At 36.9% G+C, this 18,739-nt stretch overlaps 1 protein-coding gene across 2 annotated transcripts; it reads left to right on the top strand.

Moving 5' to 3' along the window:
• Positions 1 to 2,664: 2,664 nt before the first annotated feature.
• On the top strand, positions 2,665 to 16,887 carry LOC121431678 (graves disease carrier protein homolog). 2 transcript variants are annotated; one of them, XM_041629327.1, is made up of 9 exons: positions 2,666 to 2,821; positions 4,468 to 4,560; positions 5,880 to 6,013; positions 6,674 to 6,710; positions 10,150 to 10,271; positions 11,825 to 11,891; positions 12,309 to 12,471; positions 13,634 to 13,696; positions 14,980 to 16,887. In XM_041629327.1, exons 1-9 carry the CDS (start codon positions 2,755 to 2,757, stop codon positions 15,158 to 15,160), a joined length of 927 nt encoding a protein of 308 aa, XP_041485261.1. In that variant the 5' UTR covers positions 2,666 to 2,754; the 3' UTR covers positions 15,161 to 16,887. The 2 variants fall into 2 exon arrangements, with proteins under 2 accessions (XP_041485262.1, XP_041485261.1); XM_041629328.1 differs by lacking the exon at positions 13,634 to 13,696 and having other exon boundaries at positions 2,665 to 2,821.
• The last annotated feature ends 1,852 nt before the right edge of the window (positions 16,888 to 18,739 follow it).

Below are 18,739 nucleotides of genomic sequence, written 5' to 3' on the forward strand. Positions count from 1 at the left end.
ATTTTAATCCAATTTCACTATGTCAAACACTTATTTTCTTAACAATAGAAAATTATATCTTGATACTGCAACAATGCGATTTCTTCATAGCTGTGTTGTGCACAAACAAAAGGCGGCTTTTGATACCACGAATAAATAATGAGGAAAGACGGCTTGCTATATCCCTCGATATATTACGTTGGCAAAACAAGAGGACAACCAAATAGTATATGTGAAATATTATTCTTAATATCTTTTCTTTTCAAGATTTTTAAAAACATTTTTGTGATTCTTGATATGATTTATACAATAGAAACCTAAGTGATAAAAATAAGTATATGAAGTTCTGGCATTTTTCAAATTTCTGAAAACCGTTATAATTATATGCACACCAAGGATGCTATGCAAAAGAGACACACTACATTCATTTTTATATGATTTTTTGTAAATCAAAGTTTTATATTTTCTGTAAATTAATTCGATGCTAAAGAAGTTCTTGAGTGAATCGTATAAGCTTCAACAATGACGAATCCATGATTCATGTTGGAATCAAACCAAGTTTTATACTTTCGCCGGAGCACGTGTCACCCACTGCAAGGGCCTCGGAACGGGGGGCCGGGGGGGGGGGGGTTCAGTCGTGTAAATATAAAATTACAGAATAAGATGGTTGACCAAACTGCAATTATTTCGGGATTTATAGATGAGATATCTTCTAATAGGATTCAGATTAAATTACTTTATATGGAAATTTATGTCAATTTCGTTTACTGTTATTCGCTAAATAAAAGCGATATTGGGCAGTATATTCGGCTGGATATTGTTGCTTTTCCCTGTATATCATTAATTACTAGAACCATAATCATGATAAGAAGCTTTGCCTATAAGATTCAGTTGATTGATACAATTGGCTTGCAAGGAAATAAAAGCTATATGAGACTAGATGAGTATAAAGGTGATATATTGCATGGAGAAAGAGCGTTGAGAAAATTATTTTTAAAAAGCGAGTGAGGATCGAGAGGGGTGGGGGGATCAAAGATCGAGCGTTTGTGAAAGAGTAAACACTACGAACTGAACTCAATTTAAACTATTTTTCTCCTTTCCTTCTCCAAAATTGGGGGGGGGGGCTGACCATGCAAAACAGTCATAATTGGTCAAGTTTTTGTTAAGGTTTTTGAACTTAAAGTGGAGGGGGGCTGAAGCCCCCAGTCCCCTTTTCACCATTTCGAGCATGGTCCTTTATGACGATTACAAGGTATAAAAGTTAAGACATTGCACAGTAAAAGATAAATAAAATCCCCTTTTTTCATATAACATGTACCATGTGTATTGCTTATACTTTTTCAAACAACTTTCTCATTACACCCTTTTCAAGAGTTATCAACACTTTCTTTTTGTAATAAAAGTTTGATTTTCATCATGATGATCATATTGAGCTGAATAAACATGGTGATTGTATTCATAATCCTGAGAATAAGAGACAGGGGCCGATTGCACGAAAGGGTCTTTGCAAGGACCGTCTTTCGTGTCGCCCATCTTTTATGATGCGCCATGTGAAATACATTTTAAACCAATCCTCTGCAAACATATTCTATTCGTCCTTTAAAATGAACAAAATATTTGTTTATAAAATGATGTAATATATCATGAAATTGTATAAAATTTGATTTAAGAACAAGCTAACAAATCTTATTTTTTATCATAAATTTCAGAAACACTCCGCTTATAGCGTATCATAAAGACTGATCTCTCCACTAGATCAGTGATCATAAAGATGGGCGACACGAAAGACGGTCCTTGGAAAGACCCTTTCATGCAATCGGCCCCACTGGCAGATCACCAAATTCGTCCTCATCAAATTCTCGTTTTATCTACATGTATTACTAGTATCAGACCCGGGGGGGGGGGGCCACTTACATTGACGAGTGGATACCATGCGCGACCAAAAAACACGTAAAAAGGATGTCTTTTTCACGATAGGGCACGTTACGTACGTAACGTGATAAGGGTGTCAAAAACACAAAAATAATGAAAAAAGGGTATCTATTTCGCTAAGAAAATTACGTGTTTAGGGTCGAATTTGCGGGGACGATAAAACAAAATTAAAATGTTTTATAAAGGATGTCCTTTTTGCCCCAACACTTCGTGTTTAGAGTCCGATTTGCGCGAGGTGTAGAAGGTGGGGGGGGGGGGGGGGGTCGTACCAAAAAAGGGTAAAGCCGACGACCGAAAGGACCAACAATAACACATTCCTGTACTTGTTTAGGGGTTCATTTCAAGGAATATTTTCCATAAGTATCGTTTTGTTTCCAATACTTGTTAAGGGTAGGGTTTCACACGCCAATACTTGTTAAGGGGTGCATTTTCAGAATATGGAAATTACGTGTTTAGGGTGCTTTTCGAGACCCCATGGTCGCGCATGGTATCCACTCGTGAATGGAAGTGGCCCCCCGGGGTATCAGAAGAATACATGTAGTTTGTTGACCTCTTTACTTTCAATTTCAAGGCAAAATTAGTAAATAATTATATCGTCTGTCTGAGATTTAAGCCATTTTTTAATTTCTTTGTTTTCAAATACTTTTTAATGTATATATATTGCATATTTTTGTATGAAACTATAAACTGTAAATGGAAATTGGAAATACTAAAATCAATCCCAAGTTTAATCGTTTTATAAACAATTGCTGCCCTCTACGTTCGTTGGTCGCAGGATTTGTTCCACTTAGTCTCGGCTTGGAAATCAAGCTGTAAATTCGGGGCAATTTATTTGATGTAAACATGAAGGAATCAGCTGATCAATCAACCCAAAGTGGCGATGAAATTCTCAAGAATTTTTTCTCCGGAGGTAAGATCAAATAAATTTTCTTTAAATGAAAAATAGGGCTTTGGCTGTGTGCTGCTTGTCCTGAGTGATTTCTGGCTCTTGCGCGTTCTTGAGCGGTTGAAGCAAATCAATTGCCCCCGAGCTGACCCGACAGATGCCGTGTCGTGCGATCCGATGTGCCTGTTACCGCCCGCTTCCGCGTCTTTTGTAAAAACTGTAATTAAATGCCTGGCTTGCCAATATCAAGCAATAATATTACTACAGCTTGCTTGGCGTGCTTTGCATGTATGAAGTAGTGTTGAAATTACTTTTTATTTTTAGTGAGCCATTTAGAAAAAAAAATGATTGACAGCCATTAATTTTTTTTTCCAGAGGCAGAGCTGCAGAGGGCAGAGGCACCATTCACTTCAGTTTTCAAGTCAATCCATGCATTGATTCATTGCATTATTTTTTTCATGATTCAACGCATGCCATGGTTTATCATCGCAGTTTGTCCTGCTTGTTACAAATTCATTATATGTTAAACATATTCATTTAGTCTAGACAGCTGACAGTCTGCTTCAAGGAGTTTTTAGACATTTTTTCCATTTCTCCTTGTACACAGACGGCTCGCGATCGTGCGGCCGCCATTTAGATTAGGGGGTTAAAAATGCAAAATCCTTCCGACAGGGCTCATCGATTGTTGTCTTTATTTCATGAAAATATATGAAAAGAACTGGACCAAAATAAAGATTATATTATTCAGTTTTTGCCTTAAATGCACCAAACAGGAAAAAAATAAACTTAAAAAAGGACAAAAAAAAGTGACTTACTTTGGATGTCGCGCAACTTCACTTCCCTGGTTTCAGGGCCATTAAGTCCCTGTAAAGATCGAGTTAGAACTTTGGTCTCTCTAATTGGTGAGTGGAGCCAACGGAATTCGGTTGAACAACCAAATAAAACAGAGTCTGAAGCTTTTGGTCTACATTTAGCCTAATCGACATTTATTTAGTATTCATCGTCATTAATAATTTGTTAAATGGTTATTTAATTATTGTTCATTTTAATGTTTATTGTTTGCATCTCATGTATATTAAATCAACTGAATAAAAAAATAGAATACTTGTATTGGCCGATAAATATCATTAATCTCACCTTGATGCTAAAATATCCTGTACACTAGACTAGTTGAAGCAGGATTTCCTTTGTCTGCTGTGAACTTTGGTTCATTATTTTGTAGGTCATTTGCTCTTGTTGATATAAATAATGCCAAAAGCATTTTCATTTTATTAAATGCTCTGTGAAATAAAGAGCAATCTAGATAAAATTCCTTGCTCAGAGTCATACATAAGTGCCCTCCCTGATATTGAATACTGGCCTGTCACATACTTCTCTAGTCAGACACCCTGAGATGTTACTACATTCAGGGATTAGATACTGGTTTGAAAATTTTAGAAAACATGCGTACACACTTGGTGGCCCGGTTTGGCTACCAAAGTTTTGCTAAATTGTAATGTTTTCTATTGTTTTATGGCCACCAAAGTTGCTTTGGGGGCCACAAAAATATGATATTGACCACTTTGGTGGACCGATCTGGCCACAGAGAGAGAAAGTTAGTGTGGAGCCCTGTCCTACCTCATTTGAACTCGGTAATCTTACACACCTGTAAATGCTTATTTTCTGTTTAGGTGTGGCTGGATGTTGTGCCAAGACTGCTATTGCTCCACTGGACAGGGTCAAAATCTTACTACAAGCAAGACATAAACACTTCCAGCACTTGGGTAAGAATATAACTGGCTAGAATCATATACTTAATTACTTTCATACCTGGAGGGTGTTTCATAAAGCTGTTCATAAGTTAAGCTCGACTTTAAGAATGACTGGTGACTGGTAAACAGTATATTCAGTGGCGATGATTAAGCGTGTAAGAAAGGTTCACCAGTTGTTCTTAAAATCGCTCTTAACTTACGAAGAGCTTTATGAAACGGCCCCCTGGAGGGGAAAGGGGCAACCAAAGAAACCATGAAAGAAGCAAGTGGTGTAGGAGAATAGGACGGTTGGGTTGAAGGAGGAGGATGGTCAGAGGAAGGGGGTGACCATAGAAGACATGGAAGAAGCTAGTGGTGTAGGAGAATAGGAGGGTTGGGTTGAGGAGGAGGATGCACTGAATAGAGTAAAGTGGAGGGGAAGGGCGAGGATGATTTCTGTGAGTGTGAGGTGAATCCAGCTACCCTTGTAGTCAGGGACTAAACTAGATTTAAAACCAGAGCCCCGTCTTACAAAGAGTTACGATTGATCCGATCAATAGTAACTATGGAAATTCATCAATGTCATAATTTTTTCTACAGGATATTTGCACAATGTCCTTTGGAAACAAAGAGAAGCACATTGAATTTTCAAGCAACCCAAACAGCAAAACGCTGTCCTGCTAGGCTCCTACGGGAGTTACCATAAACAGAAACAGAATGCATGAATATACATCATAGCTAGAAAATATTTTGAACAAGCATGCATAATACAGGTTGACGTTGCTGGTCGTCTCTTTGTAAGAGACTACGCTGAAGTGAGATTTTAGGCTGTTGATTGTTCAAAGATGCAGACGTGTGTCCTTATTAATAATCCTGATTTCAATCACAACTACGTACTTTAATGAAAAAGTTCACCTGGCTGGTGTGATGACATGAGAAAACATTTTTCACAATCATAAAATTTTACCTTGCAAGGTAAAACATTTTGCAAGCTTTTACTTTTACAATGTAAACGTTAGTATGAATTCATCATTGTAAATATGATCATTTTTATACTCGTATTCATTACTGTAAATATGTTCATTTTATATGCATATTCATTATTGTAAATATGTTCATTTCATACGCTAATTCATTGTTGTAAATATGTTCTTGTTGAGATTCTCGTACTCCCCATCAGGTGTCGATAGAGTTTTAAAAAATCTTATCTTGTCTTATGGCTGCACGCTTCATCAGACTGCTGTCACAGATGCCTAAGTTGATGATGCAGCACTTCAAGTCATTAGACTGGTATACATTCTTTCTCCATTGAACTTGAGTAATGTTTTATTTTTTTTCCTTTTGAATGACAGGTGTGTGGTCCTCAATAAATGAGGTAGTGGAACACGAGGGATACCGAGCTCTCTATAAAGGCAATGGAGCGATGATGGTCAGGATATTCCCATACGGGGCAATCCAGTTTATGACGTATGAATGGTGTAAGAAGGTGAGATATCACTGGGGAGATTAAAGGGCATGGAGAGACGGGCATACTGTTATCTGAAACGTTGTATGGCAAAACGACAGTATGAAACCCTTTTCAGAGAAATTTGACTTCAAAATTTTCTATAAATGTCACTTGTCCAAAAAAAGTGGTCTAGTGGTCGTGGTCCAGTCGTTCTGACTCTCGCCTTTCAAACAGAGGGTTGTGGGTTCGAATCCTAGCCGTGGCATGTTTTTCTTCCACAAGAAATTTATCCACACTGTGCTGCCTCAACCCAGGTGAGATTAATTGGTACCGGCAGGAAATAATTCTTCAAAAAGCTGTGTGTACCTGAATCGGTAGCCTAGCTTAGCTGGGTAATAATAGTAGCAGGGCCCGCTGGGAGAACATTTTTCGGAACTGAAGTGGCTATCCTGGGTAAATATACAGCTATTATTAAACCTTTACAAGATATTTATTGCTAATAGAAATGTAGAGGAGCCTAAGAAAATCGCTCAACATTTGTATCTTACAATTTTCATACAATGAGTAGCAAGCAAAAAGTTATTATTAATAAATTTATTTATTGTAAGAATAAATAGTTTTGTACTGTATTGTAGATCTTGTGTTGTCAGTATCAATGGAATTGATGCAATATGGAGATTTCTGTCCATTTTTTTTCAGAAAACTAAAATGAAGCTGTTATCTGGATCATTGGCAGGTAAATAGATATACACTTGACATTTTGGGGGTATTTTTTACATTTAAAATTTGTATTTCTGTCCTGTGAATATTTTGTGTTGTTGTTTCCACATGGTCTACTGTAAATTTGGTCTAATTACCTTTTGTTCCAAGTGTCCCTTGGTCTAATACTCACTAGGTCCAACTGTCATCTAGTCCAATGCCCGGATCATGTAATTGTCTCACCTGCGAAGCAAAGTGAGACTATAGGCGCCGCTTTTCCGACGGCGGCGGCGTCAACATCAAATCTTAACCTCAGGTTAAGTTTTTGAAATGACGTCATAACTTAGAAAGTATATGGACCTAGTTAATAAAACTTGGCCATAAGGTTAATCAAGTATTACTGAACATCCTATTAGAGTTTCATGTCACATGACCAAGGTCAAAGGTCATTTAGGGTCAATGAACTTAGACCATGTTGGAGGAATCAACATCGAAATCTTAACCTGAGGTTAAGTTTTTGAAATGTCATCATAACTTAGAAAATATATGGACCTAGTTCATGAAACTTGGACATAAGTTAATCAAGTATCACTGAACATCCTGCATGAGTTTCACGTCACATGACCAAGGTCAAAGGTCATTTAGGGTCAATGAACTTTGGCCGAATTTGGGATATCTGTTGAATTCCCATCATAACTTTGAATGTTTATGGATCTGATTCATGAAACTTGGACATAATAGTAATCAAGCATCACTGAAAATTTTGTGCAAGTTTCAGGTCTCATGATTAAGGTCAAAGGTCATTTAGGGTCAATGAACTTTGGCCGAATCGGGGTATCTGTTGAATTACCATCATAACTTTGAAAGTTTATTGGTTTAGTTCATTAAACTTGGACATTAGAGTAATCAAGTATCACTGAACATCCTGTACGCATTTCAGGTCACATGACCAAGGTCAAAGGTCAATGAAGTTTGGCCGAATTGTGTGTATCTGTTGAATTACCATCATAACTTTGAAAGTTTATGGATCTGATTCATGAAACTTGTACATAAGAGTAATCAAGTATCACTGAACATCCTGTTTGAGTTTCAGGTCACATGATCAAGGTCAAAGGTCATGTAAGGTCAATGAACTTTGGCCATGTTGGGTTTTTTGTCTCACCTGCGAAGCAAAGTGAGACTATAGGCGCCGCTTTTCCGACGGCGACGGCGGCGGCGTCAACATCAAATCTTAACCTGAGGTTAAGTTTTTGAAATGACATCATAACTTAGAAAGTATATGGACCTAGTTAATAAAACTTGGCCATAAGGTTAATCAAGTATTACTGAACATCCTATTAGAGTTTCATGTCACATGACCAAGGTCAAAGGTCATTTAGGGTCAATGAACTTAGACCATGTTGGAGGGATCAACATCGAAATCTTAACCTGAGGTTAAGTTTTTGAAATGTCATCATAACTTAGAAAATATATGGACCTAGTTCATGAAACTTGGACATAAGGTTAATCAAGTATCAATGAACATCCTGCATGAGTTTCACGTCACATGACCAAGGTCAAAGGTTATTTAGGGTCAATGAACTTTGGACGAATTGGGGATATCTGTTGAATTCCCATCATAACTTTGAAAGTTTATGGATCTGATTCATGAAACTTGGACATAATAGTAATCAAGCATCACTGAACATTTTGTGCAAGTTTCAGGTCACATGATCAAGGTCAAAGGTCATTTAGGGTCAATGAACTTTGGCCGAATTCGGGATATCTGTTGAATTCCCATCATAACTTTGAAAGTTTATGGATCTGATTCATGAAACTTGGACATAATAGTAATCAAGCATCACTGAACATTTTGTGCAAGTTTCAGGTCTCATGATTAAGGTCAAAGGTCATTTAGGGTCAATGAACTTTGGCCGAATCGGGGGTATCTGTTGAATTACCATCATAACTTTGAAAGTTTATTGGTCTAGTTCGTTAAACTTGGACATTAGAGTAACCAAGTATCACTGAACATCCTGTGCGTGTTTCAGGTCACATGTCCAAGGTCAAAGGTCAATGAACTTTAGCCGAATTGGGTGTATCTGTTGAATTACCATCATAACTTTGAAAGTTTATGGATCTGATTCATGAAACTTGTACATAAGAGTAATCAAGTATCACTGAACATCCTGTTCCAGTTTCAGGTCACATGATCAAGGTCAAAGGTCATGTAAGGTCAATGAACTTTGGCCATGTTGGGGTTTTTTGTTGAATAACCATCATATCTCTGTAAGTTTATTGGTCTACATGTAGTTCATAAAAAGAGGACATAAGAGTAACCATGTATCACTGAACATCTTGTGCGAGTTAGAGTAGTATGCAAAGTCAGCACTGCTGCTATATTGAACCGCGTGATGCAGGTGAGACGGCCAGAGGCATTCCACTTGTTTGTTGAATAACCATCATATCTCTGTAAGTTTATTGGTCTAGTTCATAAAAAGTGGACATAAGAGTAACCCTGTATCACTGAACATCTTGTGCGAGTTAGAGTAGTATTCAAAGTCAGCACTGCTGCTATATTGAACCGCGTGATGCAGGTGAGACGGCCAGAGGCATTCCACTTGTTTTAACTTTATCTACTCATTCTATGGCACTTTGTTAAGACAAAATTGGTTCATGATTCATCTATTTACATAGACTAGTGTTGGACCGAGATTATATTAGACCAAATGGGTATAGCCTAACTTGAAAGTAGACAGAGTGGTATATGGGCTATATGGTAGATTGACCAAAATTAATCTTTAGTAGATGAATTGATTGTAGGTGAACTATGATTAGACTGTAGGATGAGACTAAATAGAAAACAAAGGCCCAAAATCACAAAGGTGGGTTTGAAAACCCACAGTTGAATCCATGGTTTATGCAGATTTCCTGTATAAATTACGCTTATTTAGCGCGTATTGGGCACGTGTATAAAAAATGTCCAATGCTGATGCATGCTTTTGCCACAGTGTACCAAATTGACGCCTGTTTCTGTAGATGTCCACACTTTCATTAATGATCTAGCCATGGCAACAGGCGTCAATTTGGTGCACTGTGAAAAAAAGAGGGCATCAGCATTGGACATTTTTTTATACACATGCTAAATTAAGTGTAATTTATACAGGAAATCTGCATAAACAATGGATTCAACCGTGGGTTTTCAAAACCACCTTGGTGAATTCGGACCAAAGTGACTACATGTAGACCAAGCGGCAATTTATAACAAGATCACTATCTGCCATTCTAATTGAATGATTGTCCTAGCTTTGAATTATTATTACGATTTGTTATCATGACATGTTTTATGAAACAGGATCCCACAGGGAGCTAAAATTAAGCATTCTACCACTGATTTTCACTGAGAATTTTTCTTTATAAATATAAAAGTGGCTTTGCCCAGTGTGTTTTTATTTTTTTTTACCTTTAAGACCTAACATTGTTACACCTTTTTACAGGGTTAGCAGCTGTTATCTGTACCTATCCCTTGGACATGATAAGGGCTCGGCTGGCCTATCAAAGTAGAGGAGAGAGGAAGTATAAAGGGATTATCCATACCTTCTACACAATATGGCATCATGTAAGTATAAAAAAACACAGCTAGCAGTGACATTGGGACTAACCATTCAATTCAAGTATAAGATATTGTTCAAAAGGAAAGATCACCCGCACCTCTTGTTGATTTCAATAAACCAGAAAAATGAGAGAGAATATGACCGAATGTTTGATGAAATAAGAATAATATTTAGGAATTGTTATTATTTTGTGACTTCACATTCGGCCTGCTGCCCCAGACACATTGAATGCACAGTTAAAATCTTTTATTTGTTAGATTGATATTACATGACATATGGGCAGCTGCTTTCATATCATATCAGATGAGTAAAACTTTAAACTTCCAATAGCGGCTGCACAGAAATTTTATTACTGGTAGTTCTATTATTGTGCTAATTCTGGTAGTTCTGGACTCCGTAACACAAAGGTTTGCGATGAATAGCAAATATGAAAGAACGCTTCTGATTGGTTCTTAGTCAGTATTTTGCGACAAATGAGCGTGTAACATTGATCTTGATTAGCCAATTCATTTAGCGATTGATTGCTAATCTTTGTGTTACGGAGCCCTGGGGTCCGCTGCAGAAAGAGTTGCGTTTAAACGCAAGCCAAAGAATCAATCGCAAGTCCCAAATGCGCACTGTTCATCGTTTGAAAATTAAATTGTGTATGATTTTTAGAGTTGTGATAGATTGCAACTCTTTCTGCAACGGGCTCCAGATACAACTGCTAGTTCTGATACAACTAATGCAAATTTTGCAGCTATGCTTAATTTCTAAACAAGGCATTATTTACATCTTGGATCCAGCTATCATCCAAAAGATGTGACTTGGCCAACTGTTAGTGCTCTGTTAGCGCTAACAATGTTTCTGTTTGGCTGGTTCAAAAGTCTATTACTATTTTAGCCAAAATTTAATCAATACTTTCTCTATTTTGTTTGCCATGGCGTAATTTCCTTCAGCAAGAAATTTATCCACATTGTGCTGCACTCGACCCAGGTGAGGTGAATGGGTACCCGGTAGGATTTTTCCTTGAACGCTTTAGCGCCTATTAGTATGGCTGCTCAGCTACAGCCGGGGTAATAATATGATACCAAGTATCAAAGCGCAGTTGAGTATATGCACATAGTAACTGCGCTATGTAAATGGACATATTATTATTATTATTATTTATAAAAACCATTACTCTAGCGTTGTCTTCCCCTTTCATTGAGCTTTGATATTTCTTTAAATTTATTTTATGTCTGATTATTTGATTCAAGCTAAAGTCTCATACATGAAAGAGATATCAAATTTGTAATGATCTTTTCCAAAATATCCATGGCATACCGGTAATACAGTGACCTGTTGGGGCATATTTCATCACAGTCCACTTGTGCCCCTGTTTTAGAGATAGCCAAGCATAATTTATATTGACTTGACCTTCTTTCCTTAAGTCTGGTTTTAATTATTGAAGTTGCAATATCTTTATGTATATAGTAGCTACAATGTATTTATATCTTTATATTACAAAAACATTGGATATTATGCTAGCTTATTCTTTCTTGTTATTTGTTTGTTTTGTTTTGTTTTTTTGCATTAGGAGGGTCACTTCAAGGCTCTGTACAGGGGAGTAACTCCAACACTCATAGGAATGATTCCGTATGCAGGTAAGTATTTTCTCATATTTACATGCTGAGTTCAAAGACCAATAAGGCATGAGATTTGTAGTATTGTGTAATACAGATATCCTTAGATGTAGGCATAACACATTCTTTAGCTGTTTGGATGAATCATAGTCCATGAGAAAGGAATTTCATGCCTGGAGGCTTGCAAGTCCTTAACTCCAATGATTTGGACCTAAATTCTCAAAGGAGGTTTAACCCCCCCCCCCAGGTTCTTTTTTTTCTGTGTGTGCGTATAATATATATGATTAGTTTTATATTATCTATAAATGTGCACATTGAAAATACACACTTATTTTTTGTCCTCTAGAACTAGGATGAGCTTGACACCCCCGCCCCGGGACATCTGTAAATTTAGGTCTTGAAGTTTTCTGTAATATCTTGCATTTCCCTGGTTGATAGGTGCTGCTTTCTACACATATGAGACGACCAAGATCTTCCTCTTGACAAAAGGTCCTCCACAATTCTCAAAACCAATTCCGAACAATCCCACAGAGAGGATACTGATCATCCCAGCAAACCTTTGTGTCGGGGGAATAGCAGGTGCAATAGCTCAGACCATCACGTAAGTAATACATTCTTAGAGAAACATTACCATTCTTTGTCCAAAGCAATACCAAACAACTCCACAGAGATGATGCTTATCATCCCAGCAAACCTTTGTGTCGGGGGAATAGCAGGTGCAATAGCTCAGACCATCACGTAAGTAATATATTCTTAGAGAAACATTACCATTCTTTGTCCAAAGCGATACCAAACAACTCCACAGAGATGATGCTTATCATCCCAGCAAACCTCTGTGTCGGGGGAATAGCAGGGGCAATAGCTCAGACCATCACGTAAGTAATACATTCTTAGAGAAACATTACCATTCTTTGTCCAAAGCGATACCAAACAACTCCACAGAGATGATGCTTATCATCCCAGCAAACCTCTTTGTCGGGGGAATAGCAGGTGCAATAGCTCAGACCATCATGTAAGTAATACATTCTTAGAGAAACATTACCATCCTTTGTCCAAAGCTATACCAAACAACTCCACAGAGATAATGCTTATCATCCCAGCAAACCTCTGTGTTGGGGGAGTAGCAGGTCTAAAAGTTCAGACCATTACGTAAGTGTCGAGATATAATTGAGTTTTATGCTATGAAAGAATGAAATGGCTACGGCATTGTACAGTGTATTGTAATCTGGCATTACAAGTTATAAGCTGTTAAAATTGGGCCATTTGCTTTTGTTTTTGAGAAACATGCCCTTGGGTACATTTTAATTCAAAAGGGCTGTATGTTCTCGCAGGTATCCACAACTGTGTTTTTGTCGCGAATTCTCATATTTCATCATGCACATGGCAATGGGGAATGTTGGAAAGCTACTGCTGTAGAGATTTATTGCATGAATCTTGCTTTATATATAAAGGCATTTTGTAGCTTCTTGCAGACCCATTTCTCTTGTCTATGGTGAAATGTGAGGATTAGCGATGAAAAAATCTTACAGGATTATTGTGGAGAAAGACACGGTCCTAACTTTTGGTGAGGTACCTTATCCATTCATTCATGCTTTTGCTCCATTTTGATAAAAGACGTACATGAACATGTTTTCTCTCTTTGCTTTATGCATTTCAAGATTTGCTCTTAGGGAGGTAATCTGGAGATTATTAGAGATAAAAATGCTAGGAGAGTAAAGATAGACGCTTACTTTATATGTATTTTGTTTTTTTCCTTCATAAAGCTACCCTCTGGACATGGTGAGAAGGATAATGCAGTTGGGTCACATGGTGCCAAACTCATCAGAGTAAGAATCAAAGTCGTTATTTACATCCTCCTCCCATACAATGTCCAATTCATGCAGCCTGATACAGAGACCTGGGGCCCATTGCAGAAAGAGTTGCAGTTAATCGCAACTCTAAATATCATGCGCAACTTGATTTTCAACCAATCAACAGCTCGGATTTGGGACTTGCGATTGATTTTTTGACTTGCGTTTAAATGCAACTCATTCTGCAACGGACCCCATGGCCCGTAACACAAAGGTCAGCGTTGCATGCGCATTATGCTCAGTAGACTGGCTAGGAACCAATAGAAATTGTTCATTCAATCAGCAATTAATCGCTCACCTGTGTGTTGCGGGGCCCAAGGACTTGTCAGATGTTTTATGTGACAGTTACCATACCAACATCCAATCAAATTCAAGGAAAGATGTCAGGGGCCCGTTGCAGAAAGAGTTGCAATCTATCGTAACTCTAAAAACCATGCGCAACTTGATTTTCAACCAATCAAATGCGCGCATTTGGGACTAGCGACTGATTTTTTTGACTTGCGTTTAAATGCAACTCTTTCTGCAACGGACCCCAGATCTGACAACTTGTCAGACCCAAATGTTGATGAAGTGCTCCCCAGGAGTGGATTTCATGGAGAGATTTGTCTGTGATTTTCACTGACTAATATCCTCTGAGCCAATCAGATGCAAGGATTTACCTTGTAACAAATTGTCATTGAAAATCACTGATGATTAGTTCTATGAAACGCACCCCGGTATTATCAGATTTATTCAAGGCTCAGCTCAGGCTGCAAGACACTTCTCATAAATTAATTCACATACAGTAATCAGAGTAATTCTCTATCTTCTTTTTTTGTTATCTTGCTACATGTTTTGTTCAATTATATGAGTAGCATATCATCATAATATGTGTTTGTGTACATATATTACAATGTATGTTTGATGCATTTGTGTGTTTTTATTGAAAGTTACACAACTGAAAAAAAAATATTGAACCAATAGTAATCTAATCTTAAGGTCAATATAGACTTGAGTATAATATGCAAGCATAAGTAGTAGCAAGTGTGTGACATCGTCAAGTCACGCATTTGCATTGTGACCAACTTGCACTGTTTAACAAAAGAATGTAATTTGCAAACTTTCTCAACTTTTTTTTTCACATCTGAGTTTGATTTTTTTTTCAGTGTAGGTCTATGCCTGTTTGATGGTACTTTATTCTTGGGAATACAAAAAGACTTTGCCTTTACAGTGCTCTTCATTAATTCAATTTTTGAATATCATTTCTTCCTCTTTTCCAGTCGCATCCTACAGAACCTGAAGACTGTTTACGGGGAGCACGGATTCCTAGGACTCTACCGAGGTCTTAGCATCAACTACATCAGGGCAATACCAGCTGCAGCAATATCCTTCACCGTCTTTGAGAAGATGAAGGCCTTCCTCAACACCACATTCCCTCCTGCTTCTAGCGCCAAGTCATGACGATTGCCCCTACGTGGACCGTCGTCCTTGTCGCGGCAACGGCTACTTTGCCTTTGAAGAAGCGGAGGAGGCACGGCTCCCTGCGTGAGGTCATGATTTTGATCATACAAATGTGGTCCCTGCATGATATTTCTTTGTCATTGATAAGATGAAGGTGGACCGGCTTGTAACACATAGGTACTGACAGTTGTAATTCAGTGACTTTGAAAACACAAACATTAAGTGGGGAAGCTGTTACTGTGGACAGGTTTAGGAATTATGTACAGTAAGTTTAATCTTTATGCAGTATTCAGGGATATAATGATCTGTATTTCCTCTATTTAAAAGTCTTTCTGTCTAATTTTCATCTCTCTCTGTCTATCAATAACTCCCATGATATTTATGGGGTTTGTAAGTTTCTCCTGTGTTCCTCTTACACCTATATATCGAAACTTGTCAAGGTTGGGATTGAGTGAAAATATGAAAATTACACTTTTATGTATTCAGCTTGCGTTATGATACATATTGCTAAGATTTTAGCTTGCGTTATGATACATATTGCTCAAATATGCAGGCATGCCTAGGGATACAGAATAAAAGCTTAAAGTGTAATAATGGCAACTTAAGGCGCAAATGCCTGCAATGGTTGCTCGCTAATTTTTACAAGTTTCAAAATTTTCCAACCCTCCTTGTGAAGAACAAAGTATATTTGCCTCTTTTATTCATTCAAGCAAGATTTACTATGCTTAGCCTGAGTTTCAAAGGGTTGTTTGCATAATTGCACCGTTGCTCACTCATCGCTTGCAATCACAGAAGCTGTAGCAATTGCCATTTGCTACTTTCTGATTCCTGTTCACCCGTCATTTGCTTTGTATTGGAACTGATTATGAGATAAATATGCAATAGCCTGACTGATTCCCTGATAATAATGCCATCATTACTAGGATCATGGATGTACAAAAAGCGCATTGATTCCCAGAGGTGTAAGCTAGGCATAAGAATGCTACTCTGTGATATGCCATTTTATTTATGTACCTTGGGGCCTTTTCATAAACTTGTTTAGTTTTTTCAGTGATGTGTGAATTATTGAATGACTAGTCCCTGTTCTTCTGCTGCATCGGATACCTTTAATTTACTATTTTTAAATGTTCTCTGTAAATGCACATTTTTTTTTAATTCTCTGAAAATGATAAAAGTAACATGGATTTTTAATTGGTGCTATTTTCATATAATGTCCAGTCACATAGAAAAGAAAATTTGTAAAAGCATTATTTATTTTGAATAAAACAAATTTTTATCTTTTCAAAATCAATTTGGTTTTACCGTGTGTAAAGACGAAAATTTGTTTTATTTCAGTTCAACCAATCAGATGAATATCTTTATGGACATTTTTTATTTTGTTTTTACCCTGACATCCTCGTAGTTAGAACTGTAATAGCCAAACTATTGCCTTTTTATTATGATAAAATAAATCAAAACATGAAAGGGCAATTGGAGATACCATTTTAAAAATACATATTCATTTCAACTTTTATATTTTAATATTGAATGTCAAATTTTGGTTCTTATGGAATCTTTGCAATTGTATCATACAATTTTCTTTTGATTCATGGTAGAGTATTTGAAGATCACCACCAGTTTGATATAGTAATGATCTCAAAATGAGTTCAAACAGATTCCAACAAATGTTCAACCAAGTGTTTGTACGTAATTATGTATAAATAACAAATATGTGCCAATTGGTTTTGCTGAGGAATGAGCAAAATAAGCATGGAATTCCGTAAAATGTGGGGTATTTTTTCCAAGCATTATTGACACACTGTCCCACATATGCCTTTTGGTGTTAGTTATCATCAGAATCATCGCTTTCAGCTAAGATTTCATGATATCACAAAGATGAGTTGATTCCAATGTACCAGATCTCGATTTATGATAATATGGTGGTAATTAACACTCATTTGAAATGTTTTCTCATGAAATTGTTGTTTGCTGTAATTTCTTTATTTTACCTTTAAGCTTCTGTATCTTTTTCTGACCAGATTTTTCTGTTACTTAATTGAAGTGTGTCTGAAAAGGTGTTCTCTACAGGAGCATTTTGTGGAAAGTTTTTCAGTGATTTTCAGCAACAGATTCTGTATGCTCCTGCTAATCCTTGCATCTAATTCATTGGATGAGAGCAAATTTGTAAGGAGAAACCTTTCTGACAAATCTTTCATGAAATACTTTCTTGGATTTATCACCAGATTCTTAGAACTGCTACAATTTGAGATTAAAAAAAAAGATAATATCAATTAAGATAATGATGCATTATTATAACTGAAATGCTATCCAATTAATTATTTATTTGATATACATGTATGTGCTACAGAGGGTGTGTGTGTGTGTGTGTATGATAATTTTGCTGTCATATGATATTGTTATTGTAGAGCACTCAAGTTCTAAAGTCATCTCTATTTTTAGGATTGTGTGGGGTGAAGTGTGTGATACAAGTATGTTTGTATGACTTGGAAATGTCATTTTGTTTGTTTTATTTTTATTTCTGCGCTCACGATACATCATCAAAAATATTTACATTTTTTGTAATGTACAAAATAATTCATAATGTATACAATAAACATAATAAATAATTAAAAAAAAAAAGGTGTGGGCATGTACTTCACATTTTGATAATAAAAAAGGAACATTTTAAATTTAATGAACGCAGGAGAAATTTTACGGAACTTAATCTTTTTATCCTGTTATTTTCCCTCTTCCCCCTCTTTGGAATGTGTATTCTCAACTATTGAAAATGAAATGAATTGGCAATCAGCCTTTTATGGTGATATTCTTCATATAATAGTAATAATAATATAGGGTGTTTATATTGCGCACATATCCATCTTGTTAAGTGTTCAAGGCGCTCCTATATTACTCGGCTAAGCTAGGCGTTCATAGCACACACAGCTTTTTAAGGAATTACTTCCTACTGGTACCCATTTACCTCACCTGGGTTGAGTGCAGCACACTGTGGATCAGATTCTTGCTGAAGGAAATTACGCCATGGCTGGGATTCGAACCCACAATCCTCTGTTTCAAAGTCCTTAGACTAATTCACTGGGCCACAACGCTCCATGGTGCATGATATTGATGACAGTTCCCAGTGGTCCACATTTCATGATACAAAGCAATATCTCAGCTCAATCTTGATAAAATCAAAGAATTTTATCAGGTTCTTGCAATGACTGATGTTAGATCTTGGCCCCGTCTTACAAAGAGTTGCGATTGGTCCGATCAACCACAACTATGGAAAGCCAGCTAGCCAGGTCAACATCTGAAATGCATGTTTGTTCAAAATGTTTTCTAGATCATGACATATACTCATACATTCACCATTGTCTTGGTGTGCTACTCCTTGTTAACAAAAGGACTTTGTGCAACTTTTCAGAAGGAAAACTGATGGATTTTGAAGGAAAATTGACGGACAATGATGGATTTCCATGTAGTTGGGTTTGATTGAATCAATCGCAGTTCTTTGTAAGACGGGACCTAAAAGAGTATTTTATGAAATAAATAGTGATTAGTTGATGATTTCCATCGAGTATTTGCTAAAAGCTATTGAAA

Source organism: Lytechinus variegatus, chromosome 18 (assembly GCF_018143015.1).
Source record: "Lytechinus variegatus isolate NC3 chromosome 18, Lvar_3.0, whole genome shotgun sequence".
NCBI classification, from domain to species: Eukaryota; Metazoa; Echinodermata; class Echinoidea; order Temnopleuroida; family Toxopneustidae; genus Lytechinus; species Lytechinus variegatus.

Excerpts from the sequence above, each read along its gene's own strand:
- LOC121431678 (XM_041629327.1), top strand. The coding sequence starts at position 2,755 with ATGAAGGAATCAGCTGATCAATCAACCCAAAGTGGCGATGAAATTCTC. Across the intron at positions 11,892-12,308 it reads AGGAATGATTCCGTATGCAG|GTGCTGCTTTCTACACATAT; the intron begins GTAAGTATTTTC and ends CCTGGTTGATAG. Across the intron at positions 13,697-14,979 it reads ATGGTGCCAAACTCATCAGA|TCGCATCCTACAGAACCTGA; the intron begins GTAAGAATCAAA and ends CCTCTTTTCCAG.